This window comes from Glandiceps talaboti, chromosome 20, assembly GCF_964340395.1.
Source record: "Glandiceps talaboti chromosome 20, keGlaTala1.1, whole genome shotgun sequence".
Classification (NCBI taxonomy): Eukaryota; Metazoa; Hemichordata; class Enteropneusta; family Spengelidae; genus Glandiceps; species Glandiceps talaboti.
The window spans coordinates 4,477,907-4,494,370 of NC_135568.1; the positions used below are offsets into that span (position 1 = coordinate 4,477,907).

The window sequence follows — 16,464 nt, forward strand, 5'->3', positions numbered from 1 at the left end:
AGAACTAAAACTGTAAAATAATTTGTGTGATCAAGGTCAATATTCGACGGATCGAAACGTCGGATTCATTTACAATTTATCCTTTCAAAGAAGTAACGATATTTTACCGTCGGATGCTTGAAGGAATGCTCAGTGGTACGGTAGTCACAATTTAAAACTTCTAAGTAACAATTGCAAAACATTTGAATTTTAACACATGATTGAATAGAACAACAACAAAATGTATTTAATCTTAAAAATCGGACATTAAAATTTAGCTTAAAGTTATAATTTTGATAGTTAAATGCAATGATTTGTATAAATCATTAGTCAAACATATTAACAATCACAAAACAAGTCATCGTGGTCTTAGGGTGAGTGACTTCTCCTTTAAAATCTACGATCTCAGCTTTAATGTGCCGTATTTAAAACTAGAATCTTACCACCGAAAGTTGTCGAACTTCAAATTTAGTGTTAGACAGACAGACAGACAGACAGACAGACGGACGGACAGACAGACAGACAGACAGACAGACAGACAGACAGACAGACAGACAGACAGACAGACAGACAGACAGACAGAGGTTGTTAAACCAAATACTGCATGTGTACAACTAATTATAAGTTATTAATAATCTAACTTTGCAGACTGCCCTCAACGACATCTACGGTAAAATGAATATCTTGACAGCTTCTGATAGCAGGTACTAGTAGTTCAAAAATACAACTGCTAATGAAGCGCAGATTTGATAGAAAACAGGTAAAAACAATTAGTGTATTATCCCGGCGGTGGCAGTCCCAGACGAAGCGGGTACACGTGTGTTGTTAGAAATTTCACGGAAAATGTGTTTTTCGTCGGCCATCTAGGTCCGTGGAATCGTAAAAAGGGGTACTTTTTCAGATCAACCTGTGAGAATAGAGAGGATGCCCTTTTAGTACGTGCAGTGTATGAATTAGGTGTCCTTGAAGGTAAAATCTCCCGGATTTCGGAAATAATGGGATGTTTTTCATTGAAATATTTCGGGAAAAGGGGTACATTTGAAACTTCGCGGCTAACAAACATGGGTACCAACCCATCCAGGGAGGGATCGGGAGTCGGGACTGCCATCGCCGGGTGTATTATGTACACAAATATGAGTGAGCTGCACTTACCAATATTTAATAGCGAACTCAGTTGTGATATCAAGGATGACAGCATGAATAATTAACACGTGTTACCATAATCATATGATTTCGGTAACTATGGATGTGTAGATCTACATGATAGCATTTTTTTTCCGCTAACGCAAAATCAAATAATAATCTCGCTCAAATTATCCAAATACAAGACGCAAAAAGTGACTTTTCATATTTTTTTAGAGACGTGGTATGAGTGAACACAAAATACTCATTTAATGCAGAGTTTGGAAGAATAACCCATGGAGAAGGTGTAGAAATCACCAAAACACATATACAGATCAAATTAATTCTCAGTTTGTTTGTCTCTTTCATTTTCCCTTGTCTGTCTGTCTGTCTGTCTGTCTGTTTGTTTGTTTGTGTGTGTGTTTGTTTGTTTGTTTGTTTGTGTGTTTGCCTCTGGCTGTCTATGATTCTCCCCTCCTTCCCTCAAATTCCCTTCCTCCCAATTAATGGCGTGGCATATTTACGGGCGTTTTGTAACGAATGTACCTACACATTCCCCGACGTAAATAAGACCTTACAAAACTAATACTTTTCGGCGGTACATCACAACATATATCACATGCAAAGCTGTTAATCTTTGCATATATAATAAAAACCTATGTCTGATTCTTTCTTTCTTCCTTGTACTCATGATAAAAGACACTATAGGGCACACGTACCACACTTTCAATTGTTTGAGTTTCTTAATGTTATATGTAATGTGTTTCACAAGTCCAACTTTCTTCATAACGATTTTACGCTTGGATGGTATTAATCACATAGGGTCTAGCCATCCACATACGTCACGTGAATTTACTTTTCACTTTCACGTCGTTTCATTGTTGAAAGTGAGTGGAGGTGATTTAGATTACATTTACTGTTCGTGAAGGTAAGTTACTAATCTTCTAGTACGTGAGTGAGAATCTTATATGAAATGGAAAACCTGGCAACTATTGAATCATTCGATTTTATAGCTTTACACTATGAAGAATGAACAGGTACCGACATATTTCTGACAGTGTGTGGATAAAAGGTGTCACTCGGCCCTAGGTAAACTTCTCGGGGCATTTTTCCTGACAATGTAAATAGCGTGCCTCTGTAGTCGAAGTAACGTCGCCTTTCCACTCTACTACGTGGTCACGCACACAGACACTTCGCCTAGAATTTGGCGATTAATTTTTAAGTATACTTATTTCAAATGCCTGTACGTGTTAAGAATGACATTTGAGAAACTAAATATATCTGCGACTTTAGAATCAGAACAGCAGAGTTACTTAGGGCATGAATTTTAAGACAATCATACAATCTTCTATTGTTATCGTCTTTCCAATGGTCTAATTGGTTCGCTATATGTACATTTTCTCTTTAATAAATATGTAAAATTCTGCGGCAATTTCTGGTGGATCTTCAATTGCTATATTTTTTGTGCCCGAAACAAAAGAAAATACAATCTCACTTGCATGTAAACAACAGATATGACCTTGTTGTTGTGTGTACTATTAAAGGTCAAATCTTGCCTTATATTGTTAAACGACATACAATCGGTTGAGTCACTTTCACTAACACAGTGGACAACACAACCGTTATTGAGAAAATACTGTATTGATGGCCCAGGTCATGAACAAACAGGTCATAACCAAATCAATGATATCTCATTAAGTTGGACCACTCAGGTCAAAAATGCAGGTATATGACTAACGACCACGTGACCACTCACGTATTTTACATGGCAAATTCCCCAGCTTCGATCACGCACCAGCCTCACCCTATCGCATCGTCCCGGCATAGAACAAAAGTTGTTACATTTAAAATCTCTAAGTCAAATACAAGGTGAGTAACTGTACACAACCACTATAGCTACCATTCTCACTACTGCGTGAAGTGTTGTTGGCCTTCACATCACTAAATACGACGCTAGATTTCACTTTTGTCGTTCCATCGCAGAAAGTAGAAGTGTACATTTACATGTAAGGTGTTATTGTGCAGTTTAAAAAGGTACGTTTTTTTATATTTCTGGGAGTGAATACATTTACTGGTTCTTAAAAGTCAACCACCTTCTTCAGCCAACAAATAGATAAAATGTCGACATAATGAGTAAGTTTGTGATCCGAGCTCTATTTGAGATATCGCCTTAGTAGCAAAACCAAAAAAAGAGGGTTGTCGTTATAATTCCGCCTTCGTGTGACAATCAAGCCAAGTACGTGATAGCTTGCTAAGTAAAGGACATTCACTCGCCATCTCTATAAGTATAACCAACATTTATTTAGTGCAATTGCTAATGGACTTTACAAGTTTGTATTATCGCCATTAGTATTGACACGTAAAGGGACTGTTTTCAACCACGCCTTTTTTCCCTGAAATACACAATCAGTAACAACCTGGAAGGGTTTAACCTTTCCAACACTGAATTCAACATGCACCACATCAGATTTTCCTCGATTTTCGTGAGGCGTTCTGATATTTAATATAGTCATACCATCAACGAACTAATTTGCATGTAAACAACAGATATGACCTTGCTATTGTAAATATTTGAGGTTAACCCAGTGTTGGAAACCACAGGCCCTAAGATACCCACTTTGACCAAAAATCAATACTCCATTTTTAGAAGGTTTCTAAAAGTCTATACCTAAATACATTTTCCTTTATTTAAGAGACGACGTTTTGTGAGACAATTAATGGCAGTTATGATTTGATAAAGGAGAGTGTATCACATTTTAGACCAAGCAAAATAAAAAAATATTGCAAAGTGGACACTGTTTTAGACTCTCAGCTCGAAAAAGGAGACCCCATTTTGGACCAAGGGCTAGAAAACGCACTCCAAAGGGCGGCACATATGCTCAAATAAGGGGAGTAGCCGTGGTTTCTATTTCTAGGCCGTGTCAGCTTTCAGATTTGCATATTAGTTCATTATATGATCATCGACGGGTCAGGGTCGTATTCAACTTTTGATACCACCCCCATATAACCTAAAATCCACAGAGTTGACTAAGAAGAAAGGAATTCTTTCATATTGTGTTTCTTTCTAGTTGCGAAATTCTTATTTGCATCTCAGTTCATCCATGACGGAACCCGTTCCTGAATAAAATTAATATTTATTTACTTCCCAAATAAAATTTCATGTACATAGCAACTGTTGACTGTCAGGTAAATGAAAAATGGTGCCAGTAAAATCACTTTAAAAAATGACTTTATTTAGTACTGATGATTTCTACTTTTGTTGACATTGTCACTTCTATTCACGTCCTTTCACTTTTGTTGATAGCAACAATGCAAAGTAACCTTTACTCGTTATATTAGTCGAGGACACGTCTCAGTTCACGTAGGGGTGACGTGCTGTTGGCCTAATACATTATTTATGTGCCATATGGTATATACGTACCCGTATGTGATAATGTGCTTTGAAGTGGGGACTTACTTCTTCAAAGTAACGGCAAATAGAACATTTCTTTATGATGTAAACGGGTCGGGAAACGCCCTCATATTAAAGTATCATATCTTATCGTTAATTGTTTACATGATACAAATCAACACAATGACTTTTCCAAAAAAATAGTGATGACTTTCAAAGCAGATCAAAGCGCATTCGAGCGTTTTTTAGCACAGGTGAAGTGAGGTTCGGTAGTGCTATAGGGATCGCCCGGCGCGTCTGTCTGTCTGTCTGTCTGTCTGTCTGTCTGGATGTGTGTGTGTGTGTGTGTGTGTGTGTGTGTGTGTGTGTGTGTGTGTGTGTGTGTGTGTGTGTGTGTGTGTAAACAACTTAAAGTAAAAAACCGCGGAACCGATTGCCATGATATTTGATGGGTCATCACCTTGGATGTCTGGTTGGGAAATTGTTCAAATAAAAATGATCTTACCACCATAATTTTTTACAATTTTGTGGACTCAATTCGTTATTTTCTAAATCCACGAACGAACAATATTTTTAGTATTTTAGTGTACACTGTAGTAATACATATAAACTTATCGAATATCCAAGTTTATTTTTATCGTGACTAAATTAAATTGATAGTTCCCATCTCTTTGCATGGTTATAAACTGAAGAGATACAATAACTATTTTTTGACTAAAATAATTATTTTATCTCTTTACAGTTTATAACCCGGCATTTTTGAAGAGAGGACAACTATGTATCACAATTCGGTTGCCGCCCTTTTAGTAGTTTTTGCCTTTTACATGTTCCGAGCCACAGAGGGCCAGCAGTCATGGTTGGGAGACTGTCCCCAATCGTGCGAGTGTGAGGAGTGGTACATCGATTCCGGGGTGTCAAGAGCGAATCTCGTCGTTAATTGCCGAAGTCGAAACTTAGAGGGCGTCCCTGCAGGCGTACCAGAAAAGACGTCAATTCTTGATCTGTATAACAACAACATCGATATTTTATCAAGTGATATTTTGGTCGGAAATTATTCCAATATTCACAGATTAAACCTGGCCAGAAACAAGCTGTCGACGATTGAGAGTGGTATTTTTAATAATGTGCCACATTTAAGAGAACTCGTTTTCTCGGGAGAATACATACATGAACTCAACTCAGAAATCCTCAGTGGTATTGGTGAACTAGAGCAATTTATTTGTTTTGGCTGTACAGGAATCAACGAACTTACCAATGGCATATTTGCGAATATTCCAAATTTGCGCTATATGTTATTTCGCAATGGTTCTATTTCGGAGATCGGAAATGACGTATTCAGTGACGTCACAGCGTTATTCTATCTTGATCTGTCCTACAACCAGCTTAAGGAAATACCGGATTTGTCTCATTTATCCCAATTAAACACAATACACCTCCAAGGAAATATGATAAAACGTATCGAGGGTGATAGAATTGGCGATTTATCTCAAACCACTCTCCTTGATCTTAGAGATAATCGACTCACAGCTCTAAATACAGATGCAGTTGATGTTTTAGATTCTTATAATCCATCCTCCGAGTTGAGGATTCTGGTTGACGGCAATCCCTGGCGTTGTGACTGTGACCTAAAACCGGTTCTTGATAAATGGCCCACAATGCCCTGGATTCTAAAGGACACAATAATATGCAAATCACCCAGGAAGTTTCGAGGTATGAATCTGTGGGATATACCACCAACAGAACTTTGTGACGAAGAAGAAGACCCAGGGAATGGAGGCGATGGTGATGACGGTGACGACGAAATCCAACTTGGAATAATCATTGGAGCAGCAGCCGGAAGCGTCGCTGGAACTTTGATAATAGCCCTACCGATCGTAATCTTGGTACTCTGCTGTAGGAAAAGACGTTGAAAAGATACCGAAAAGTCAGTGCTTGTATTTCAAACTTTATATTGTCTCACCCCAGATCTCCAATTGTCGTAAAACCATATGACTCTTTACGACACTGTCAAATATGGAAACGCGTTTTTCGATGCGTCAGCGGTAAAAAAGTTTTTTGACTTGTGAGAATATAACCTTTTTTGTAATTATTATACAATTCCGCTGAGTGGCTGAAAATTTTATCAGTGGGAAATCCTTTTCAAATAAATGAGAAACACTAAACCAAAATTCCAAATCAATGAGTGGTCTACTTAATTTTCATATGACTACATTTCTTATGAATGGTTATTAATGTAATCGACAAGAAGATTAAATCGGTTTAATATTGTAATTTCAATAAAGTTACGAGAAGTGTGTGAAATTGTTTTAATAATTCAATTAAAGAAAAAAAATGAAGATTATTTTTGTACTGCAAATCAATGGAATTCATATTACACGATAGTATTATAATTACACAGACCTGTACCTTGAAAGTTTTATCTTTCAAAGCATGAATTTATTACAGACATTTGGGTGAAAAGTAAAACAGGTACATCGTTTAGGTAGAATATGTCTTGGAGACCTATATGTATTGTATCTCCCTGATAGTCATAATTTGTAAAATCTCTCCAAACTTTGCAATATGAAAGCTTCTTTCTTTACCTTTTGGTATAATAAAATGAATTTTGGGCTTCATCATCTTCAAGGAATTGGATGGTTTTTTTTTATTTTCCCATAGTGTTAACACACTATTCAGAGACCATTTTAGACTTTAAAATGGCTTTATTGCTATTTGAATTGTCAATAACTCAATCTGCTGTCCTCACGGAATATAACGACTCTTGCTACTCAAGTTAGCTCCAAGTTGAAAGTTGTGCTCGGATGCAGAGATTTGCACTTGAGTATGGAGAGGGAGAGAGAGAGAGAATGAGACAGAGAGGGGGAGGGGAGGGACACAGAGAGAGAAACAGACAGGCAGAGGGGGAGGGAGAGAGAATGTCTGTCTGTCTGTCTGTCTGTCTGTCTGTATGTATGTATGTATGTATGTATGTATGTATGTATGTATGTATGTATGTATGTATGTATCTATCTATCTATCTATCTGTGTATCTATGTATCTATGTATCTATGTATCTATGTATGTGTCTGTCTGTCTGTGCATGTCTATGTGTTGGGGTGTTTTTTTTTTCAGTTCTATAAAAATATAAATAGAGAGAAGTGGGGGAGGGAGGTGGTCGAGAGAGAGTAGCTCACACAAAGAAAGAAAGAAAAAAAAGTATGAAGATATTGGTAAGAGCAATGTCATTCCAGTTGATGAAAGCAATGACTGTAAGATTTCTGTCGCACTAGGCAATGAAATGTAGCAATATCACTAGGATTTTTTGTTGAGCCATACAGTAACGATACATTGTTCCCTCAGCTGGCTCATATTGTAATTTGATTTTTCTTTTCGCAGAAAAAGTATGGATATCACATTTTATATGGTACTTGGGCTTTTGGTGGGAATCTTTGGAGCTGTCAGTGATGCACAGTGTCTGAGTGATTGTCTCTGTTTTCGTGAGCCTGATATAGATCCTAATGCAACATATGGATTCACACTTGATTGTCGAGGGCGAGGACTGGATTCCATTCCATCCAGGGTTTCTCCTTCATTACCATATGAGGGCGCAGTACAACCTTTGATTCCTGATGATGAAATCAAGGACATTTCATTTGCATATAACCACATCAAGATTTTAAGCGACAACAACTTGGCGAATTTCACCAAGATCAATAACAACCTTGATATATCACATAACCGTATCACTGACATCGAAGACAATGCGTTTGCTGACTTTAGTGACACGTTCACGTCCCTAAATGTCGATCTTTCATATAATAAAATGGTATTCATCAATTTTGACATATTCAAATACATACCGTCCTTATCCTCACTTATTCTATCACACAATAATATTATAAATATATTGTCCTCCCAAAAAATTAACATTTATACTCTTAAATTGGACCACAATGATATTGATCATTTCCCACCTGGATTTTTCGAAGATATGGTGGGTTTATATGATGTGGATTTATCGTTTAACCGTCTTCTTCAGGTTCCAGATCTTTCGGCTTTACATTTGGGCAATCTCAACCTAGAACATAATTCCATATGGGAAGTTGATAGCTTAAGACTTGGTAACTTGTCGATGATGTTTTTTCTGAATTTGGATAACAATCAGTTAACATCTATTAATCATGCCACAGCTAAATTGTTTGATGATTTTGCCTATTTTGGATTCTTCCTTACCCTATACGACAACCCATGGAGATGTGACTGTGGACTATCGGAAATACTGGATGTTTGGCCCACACATCCGTTTATAATTGAACATACGTTTGTATGCCAAACACCGTCGAAATTCAAAGGTCGAGATTTCTGGTCTCTGAAACAGTCAGAAATGTGTGAAGAAGATGACGATGATGAAGATGACGACGACGATGATAGCGGAGCTAAAAATGACACTAAGATGACGCGAATTTTGGTCGTAACCATAGTAGGATCAATATTAACTACACTGGCTATCATCATCGCAATTGCCGCCATTATCAGCTGCTGCTGGTCACGCAAAAGAAACAAACCAGCAAGGGATGTCACTGGGAATGACAATGCAATTGCTATAAGCTAGATCTATTACTATGTGGAAATGGAGGCTTCGATCGGTCAGCTTTAAAATAGACTCAAACTAAAACTATTGTTGCACCATGTTGATATGACACTGATAGGATACTGAATGGATATCGGTTTAAATACAGTCTCAGTAGGCATCTCTGAAAGGTAGTTCCTTAAACTTGTCGTGTACTGTTTTGGGACTTCCAATGTTTACATGATAATGACTACAAGATGGTTAGATTCATACAGCAGAGAATCCGCTATCACCCATTCTATAATCTACAACATTGAACAGCAATAATTATACTTTTAGTTTCAGTCTAACTTAGTAAACTGAAGCCTCGATTGTCAGAGTCACATTACTTCATAACACAAAGCATTATCTAAACTAAATAAAAGCCTCCGGACATCTTTTATATTACAATTTGGAGTTTAGAAATTTTGAAAAATCAGAAATCATATTACTCTTAATATCAAACTTTATTAAAATATGTTTTGATATCAAACTTTTTTAAAAACTGTTTTAATATCAAATGTATAATAACAAATGATAAATTCAATGTTATGTATTATTGAATATTTCTATTTTAATTTTAATGAGAACTGTGTATTGTGTAATTTGTGGAGGTAGTTAATTTTTTAAAATATGGACGACTTATAATTAAGCTACATATATAGCCTACTGTATATACAATACAATATATACAATTACATATATATATATGTAAAGTTTTAGCTTCAGTTTTAGTGTCCGATGGTGAAATATATCACCTTTCGTTTTCATTGAAAGTAGATCATCATATTAGTCTGGCACATGAAGTGTGTTGATATATATATACTTTCCATACTGTTGAACTGTCTACATCCTAATGGCACTAAGTAACAACATGAAAATTGACGGTGAAGTGTACATAAACTAAAAACACACTTACATTTTTCTGGGCCAGTGTAAATAACATCTAGTACATCATATTTGACAACAACAAGTATTCGTTGATTCCATTTCCAATAAGTAAAGTTTGATATTTTAAATACTAATAACACAGGACATCATCCAGTATGTATAACTTGTAACCGTTACTGCAGAGATATCGTTAGTTGTTGTGGATAAGGTTTACTTAATAAGATTTTTGTCTTTATAAGAAAAATAAAAGTATTTAACTGTGTTGATTTGTGCTTATGTGTCGATGAGTGGCTAATGTGTAATTATGGTATATTTTTGTTTGTATTTTGCTAAGCCTATCATTGTACAATGGCTGCTGGGAATCCAATTGTCACCAAATTCCATGCATGTATCCATCCATTCACATAACAAGCCACACACACACACACACACACACACACACACACACACACACACACACATACATACATACATACATACATACATACATACATACATACATACATACATACATACATACATACATACATACATACATACATACAGACATACATACATACATACATACATACATACATACATACATACATACATACATACATACAACCATGTAATGCTGTTGAGTGGGCTAGCTATTTACGGGCTCTGTTAGGATCGAATAAAGCATACACAGTTGAGGGGTTTCCTCTCCACTGTTTATGAATATCTCTGTCTGTGACTAACAAGAAAGACAACAGATTATAAAGATTAGCCACTGGGGGCACTGTTCAGAAGCAGGGGGGGGGGAGGTTGTCAACAGAGCCATGAACAACAATACTGTATATCTCACATTCTCGCAAACCAGAGTTGTTAGTTCTTCCGCGACACTGCCAGTATATGCCCAACAACTTCAAAAATATGTACGGGCATATAGACAAATTCATACAAAAGACAACCATTTTGATAATGTTGCAATTACAGTTTTGAGGGGCAAAACTGTTTCGCTCATGGCCAAAAAGTATCCCGAATATTCTTATTCGAAACAATAGCGAGTAGCATGCTGTATTAAAGCATGTGATTTGACATTTATGTGGACGAGGAAGGTTACGGAACTGCATCAACAGTTCAGTCAGGCATCTTGAGACCACCTTGGCTCACCTCTCGAGCTCTCCTATCATGGTATTTTAATATCAGTCTGCGCTCCATTTTATAACAAATAATAGTTATATTTGAGGGCTATTTAGACATGACAATATTTTGTAAAAAATATGATACTACATGTAGTCATTGAGAAATAAACTTACCTATTACATGTACAGCCATGTCACGGTCTTGTTCCTTTGTAGTCCTGCTTGCATACGGAGGAATTCGGGACTCGATTCTGACAATTGTCCCTCAAGTCAGTAATACAGACTCGTGCACCGTCATGGAAGCAGGACTAGTTCCTTTGAAACTTACAGACTGTAATCAAGTAAAGTGTATAGGTTTCTACTTCTGCAAACGTTCAATATTGTTTTTGATGTTGTCTATTACTCTTAGCAGCTGCCTTTAACCGTATGAAAATAAACAGCAAAGAGAGTTGGACCATTTCCGAATTTGATACCAAACAACTCACCGTACGCGAGTGTACTCCACTTTCCCATCTCGTACACAGTCCCAGTCTTATCTATATTGACCTTTGACCTGTATCTTTGTCTATGGGTCAATGTTTCTCGAGATACTCTATCTCTGGAGAACTCTGACAAGAAATGGGATTTTAACAAATATTTGACTGTAAATCATGGATATTTGAAATACAAATATACGCCATTTCCATGTTCTTGACACACTATTTCTGCTGTGAAAATTGAAAGCCGACAGTGCTCTACGCCTTCTTGATCTTTTTACTCGACTCTGCGTCGGAATACTTAAAGTGACATGATGTAGTCTGCTGAGCTGAGATTGAGAACACAGGGGACCCAGGAACCGTGTGACAAACAAAACAAAACAAAACAAACAAACAAATAAATAAATAAATGACAAATGAACAAGCAAACGAACGACAAGTATAGGGACAAATAAAATAATTAAATAAACCAGCAAATAAGCAGATACTCGTGGGGGTATACTAGATGTTTTTTTTGTACCCGGTACCCACCCATCACTATAAAAAAAACACAAGGGTTCACTCAAGGTCTTTCTCTGTCCCTCTTTTCAAGCCTCAAAAAACACCCAAATCAATTTTAAATGACAATAAACACTCAGTATACGTAATTTACAGGACCCTGGTCTCTCGATTCAGCTAAAAATTTTACCTTTTAAATTTTTTTTAGCTAGCAGACAGCTCAGTGAAGTACGCTCGTGGTCGACATGGTCCATGAACCCAGGGCGATCTGTTTGCGCGCCCTCAGCGATGAAAAATAGGAAAGTAGGCAAAGAGTATGGAAGTTGACATTGATGATGTACCGGTAGACGAAGGCTGAAGATTACCAGCATTACGGTACAAATTGATTGTGAATGCTTTAAAATGGCATTTTATATGAAACCTCCAAGGGGAAAAGTACCTTTAGACAAGCTTGTCTGCAACTGCCGTCAACGTCTGCGTTTCTTGCATGGTGTGCTTCGATGTGCGAATATAGAGGACTTCCGGGGTCTGTGTGAACAGCTGGAGATGGTTTCCAATTCAGAATGTCTGATCGAGGGCACTAAAGAAGACCGAACAACCCACTTTATCCTAAGGTTTGTAAAGACATTTGTGTTACAAGTAACACAGTGAGACGGTACAATAAATTGTTGAGTATATTATTACTTCCATGGTTGCACATCAGGCCGGGGTTGAATCTTAGATGAGAGAGTGGAAGATTTTTGATAAAAATTTGTTGCAGGCCAAAAGTTTAAGAAAAAAATTGTTGACCAGCTCAACACAGAAAAACAATGTTCTTCCAGGGTATGCGCTAAAAAACATCAAAGAACTAAAAATTGTTGATTGTTAGACTGGGTTAGTCAGTAATGATTGCCCAACAATAGCTAAATTTGTAGTACAGTTTACACAGAGAATAGAATACTTAGTATATAGATGATGGGTTTACAAACACTAGTCTTAGTTACCCAGACTCTCACCACTGCAGGCTCATCTACGAGACTGCCCAGATGAGAATCTGGGGAAACTACACGTTTCAACTACCCAATGTGGGAGTAACACAGCACATGGGTCTACGAGGTTTGTTTGTTGTAATTCAGATTTATCACTCTCTCCAGAAGTGATAACTTGTCACGAAAGTGAAGCATTCCCAACATGCACTGCTCTAGAAGCTACTTCCTGCGTGGACGAGTTGGAATGTCATTTCCCTAGACTCTTGCTTGGGGAGGTCTCATAGGTAGAGCTCCCAGCAGCGAGAGTCTGGGTAACCTAGACTAAGTAATCAACCATTTAAATTCATGCAATTTATGACATTATGGACAAACTAACATCACCTTTACCACTTAATTAAACCTGCACTAGCAATGTGTGAGGGCGCCCTGTCAAAGTGTACCTTACAGATTAGGATAGGGTTGACCAATGTGTGAGGGCGCCCTTCACGGCGTGCCTTACTGACTATACTTTAATAGGACTACATGGGTTCCTGATGGATCATATCATTATCAGCATTATAAAAGTCACATGTTTTATAGAGAACCATAAATGTAACCAATATACACAAATAATTTGATTATCAGAGAGTGTTTGACTGTACACTGTCAGTTTTGGTTATCTAAGATGGTGCTGTTTATTATGATAACGTCATGTGTTTCATTGTTTTTCATTTCAGGCTTGTATGCAGTGGAGATAGAGATCTGGCAGCTTTCTTGATTCAAGCAGAAACTGAGTTATTTAAGTACAGATTTAAATTAATGAGTAGTGAAGAACTACACATCTTGTTCCAGTCTGTTGATCAATACATGTCCATAAATGTACCTGATGTATCAAATAATTTTAATGATAATAAAAAACTGCAAGACATTCTTCAAGTCTTTCAAGACGTTTCAAATGGCCATTCGTGGTCTGAGGTTATAGAGTTGTTTAAGAATGGAACCACAGATGTCTCATTTCACGTACCATTTCAGTATGCTCTGAAGTCAGTCGCATCGCGAACCGTGCCCATAATTAGAGGACGTACTTTCATGACATATGCTGATCTGCCAGAAGTAGTAACCTCTCTCTTTGAGGAATTACTGACAGCCGGCGTAGAGGTAGCACAAAGACTTCTGCCTCAAGTTCTAACTGATGAACGACTATATGAACTACATCAGGAAATGAAACTACTGTATTCACTCCTACAAAATTCAAGCCGCGTCGTTGCAAATAATGGAAGCGATATCTTCAAAGTGAGAAGAAAAGGCAGAATTGTGAAAAGTGGTGATGTCGATGAAGTATCCAACAGTTTTCCACTATGCATGAGTCATTTACATCGAACACTAAGACAAAACCACAGACTTAGACATTACTCACGGGTAAGCAGTTTGATAGGACTTCTTACTTTTGTAATAATTATGTGTACTGTAGTTAACTACAGTGCAAACAGAAAACAATGTAATCAATGTGGAGGAGTTCATTTACTACCAATAGTGACATTCATAAACAATATATTTGGACTTGATTCTGTTCACAGAGTAATTTTCACTCTTATGAATCAGGGGTTTTATGAGCTATTAATATATTATATTGTGTCATAAAATTTGATCGTACAGTAATATTGCGTAAGTTTTGAATACCCATTTCTTTATAGCTACAGTATACACTATTTCTAAAGGAAATAGGAATGCCAGTAAATGATGCCATTCACCTATGGAAAATGGAATATTCCAAACCTCACAGTAACCATGGTGATGGATGTACACATAACTGGAGCACAGATGGGAAGAGATACATGTATAGTATCAGACACCTGTATGGAATGGAAGGATCTCAAACTAACTATAGAGCTCATTCCTGTCACAGTATTCAGGTAAGAACTTTCTTTGTACAATCAACACTTTTTTTAAAAATGAGTAAAATAAAAATGACCAACTTGTCACTGCAGTAGTTTTAGTGCAAGCCTTTATAACATTGATATCGTAAGCAGGGTTAGGGTTAGTGGTACCCAATATTTTGAGTTTCAGCAAATCATTGTTTAGAGGGCCAGGGTTATAGGAATAGTTGCCACCTATCACTCTGTAATCTGGATGCAAATGTGATATCGAATCCTCTCTAACCCTGTTGGGTAATGAGATCTTTAGATTCAAACCCCAATAGATAGCCTTTAGACTAGACAGTGTGTTGTCTGTCGCAGATATGCCCTGTCGGACTATTTTTCAAAGTCATTAAATATCTCAGTTATTGTCTGTCTGTCTGTCCTTTATAGGGACATCTGCTTGGGCCAGGTGAAGAGGGAGGTTGCCCATTCAAACATTTTGACAGAGTTCATCTTGAGAGAGAATTCCAAACAGAGGGAATACCCTTAGATGTGCAAGAAGAACTGCTATCCCTAACAGAGAGGAATTTGTGTCGGAAAGCTTGCCAAGTATTCCTGAAGGTAAAAATGCTTCAGGGGATGAATGAGCAACTGAATGGTAGAGAAAATGATTACCCTCAAGTGGACCAGGAGAGATTGTCTTGTCACTGGGATGGTGATGCTGCAAACGGAGAGCAAGAACCAGTGAATTTCAAAAACACATCATATTATGGGAATTGTAAAAGTGAGATGGAAACAATTGGAGGTGAGAATCATCACAAGAAAGATTCAGATTCAAAAACTACAGATCCTGTCACAAATCTGTGCCTGCCAGTGAACACTAAAGAGTCATTAATTCCTCAGAATACCAACAGCAATCCTATTCTGAAGACAACAAGTGTGTGCAATACTATGAAGAAACTTTCTAGTAACTCTAATGAAAGAATTCAATATGACACTAAAGCAATAAATGCATGTGCATCTGTTGTTGATAACAGTATGAAGGGAACTGAACAAAACCAGAAACTCAGCTCTATTGGATACAGGGCTGTGTGTAATCCAGGTAACCTCACTGTCAGTGTTGTGAAAGACAATAAAAATGCTAGTGATGATTTACGAATGCATCACCTTGGAAATAATATCAGTCACACAAGCAAAAAGTTAGGTTGTTCAGACCCTTCACAACACTGCCTAGATATGACTATGAAAACAGAGGATTATACCACTGAAATCTTATCACTGCCAATGATGGATGAAGAAAGTAAAATAAGAAACCACAGATTGGCTGAAAAACTGGACAAAATCATAGTTCAACGACCATCAGATTATTATTATTACCACACCAACTTAGTTAGAAAGTCAACAACTTTGTGAAGTTAAACATTGAGTGAAAGAGAAACACAATTATAGGAGGTAAAACTATTTTCAGGGAGTTACTTCAAATAAAATGAAATAATTGTCCAATTCACATATGCGACATGGCATCCTACTCTATGAAATCCTAGCCAGCACCTAGCATTACATAAGCCATGTTTTGATTGGTCATTGATAATATCATTTGTTTG

The 16,464-nt window shown here is 37.2% G+C and overlaps 3 protein-coding genes across 4 annotated transcripts; all 3 read left to right on the top strand.

The window, feature by feature from the left end:
- The first annotated feature begins 1,970 nt into the window (after positions 1 to 1,970).
- LOC144450885 (trophoblast glycoprotein-like) lies at positions 1,971 to 6,637 on the top strand. Of its 2 annotated transcripts, none has more exons than XM_078141632.1 (2): positions 1,971 to 2,029; positions 5,235 to 6,637. In XM_078141632.1, the coding sequence occupies exon 2, from the start codon at positions 5,269 to 5,271 to the stop codon at positions 6,400 to 6,402; it is 1,134 nt and encodes a 377-aa protein (XP_077997758.1). In that variant the 5' UTR covers positions 1,971 to 2,029; positions 5,235 to 5,268; the 3' UTR covers positions 6,403 to 6,637. The 2 variants fall into 2 exon arrangements, with proteins under 2 accessions (XP_077997758.1, XP_077997759.1); XM_078141633.1 differs by lacking the exon at positions 1,971 to 2,029 and adding an exon at positions 2,889 to 2,970.
- A 1,237-nt stretch (positions 6,638 to 7,874) lies between these two features.
- On the top strand, positions 7,875 to 9,083 carry LOC144450987 (keratocan-like). Its single transcript, XM_078141745.1, has one exon. It carries the CDS (start codon positions 7,875 to 7,877, stop codon positions 9,081 to 9,083), a length of 1,209 nt encoding a protein of 402 aa, XP_077997871.1.
- A 3,373-nt stretch (positions 9,084 to 12,456) lies between these two features.
- On the top strand, positions 12,457 to 16,273 carry LOC144450988 (uncharacterized). The gene is made up of 4 exons (XM_078141746.1): positions 12,457 to 12,668; positions 13,739 to 14,420; positions 14,696 to 14,914; positions 15,311 to 16,273. Exons 1-4 carry the CDS (start codon positions 12,457 to 12,459, stop codon positions 16,271 to 16,273), a joined length of 2,076 nt encoding a protein of 691 aa, XP_077997872.1.
- Positions 16,274 to 16,464: the final 191 nt, after the last annotated feature.

Bases quoted from the DNA above. Each gene is read 5' to 3' on its own strand.
- LOC144450885 (XM_078141632.1), top strand. From the start codon at position 5,269: ATGTATCACAATTCGGTTGCCGCCCTTTTAGTAGTTTTTGCCTTTTAC.
- LOC144450987 (XM_078141745.1), top strand. From the start codon at position 7,875: ATGGATATCACATTTTATATGGTACTTGGGCTTTTGGTGGGAATCTTT.
- LOC144450988 (XM_078141746.1), top strand. From the start codon at position 12,457: ATGGCATTTTATATGAAACCTCCAAGGGGAAAAGTACCTTTAGACAAG. The intron at 14,421-14,695 runs GTAAGCAGTTTG...ATTTCTTTATAG, and splicing joins GACTTAGACATTACTCACGG to CTACAGTATACACTATTTCT. The intron at 14,915-15,310 runs GTAAGAACTTTC...TGTCCTTTATAG, and splicing joins ATTCCTGTCACAGTATTCAG to GGACATCTGCTTGGGCCAGG.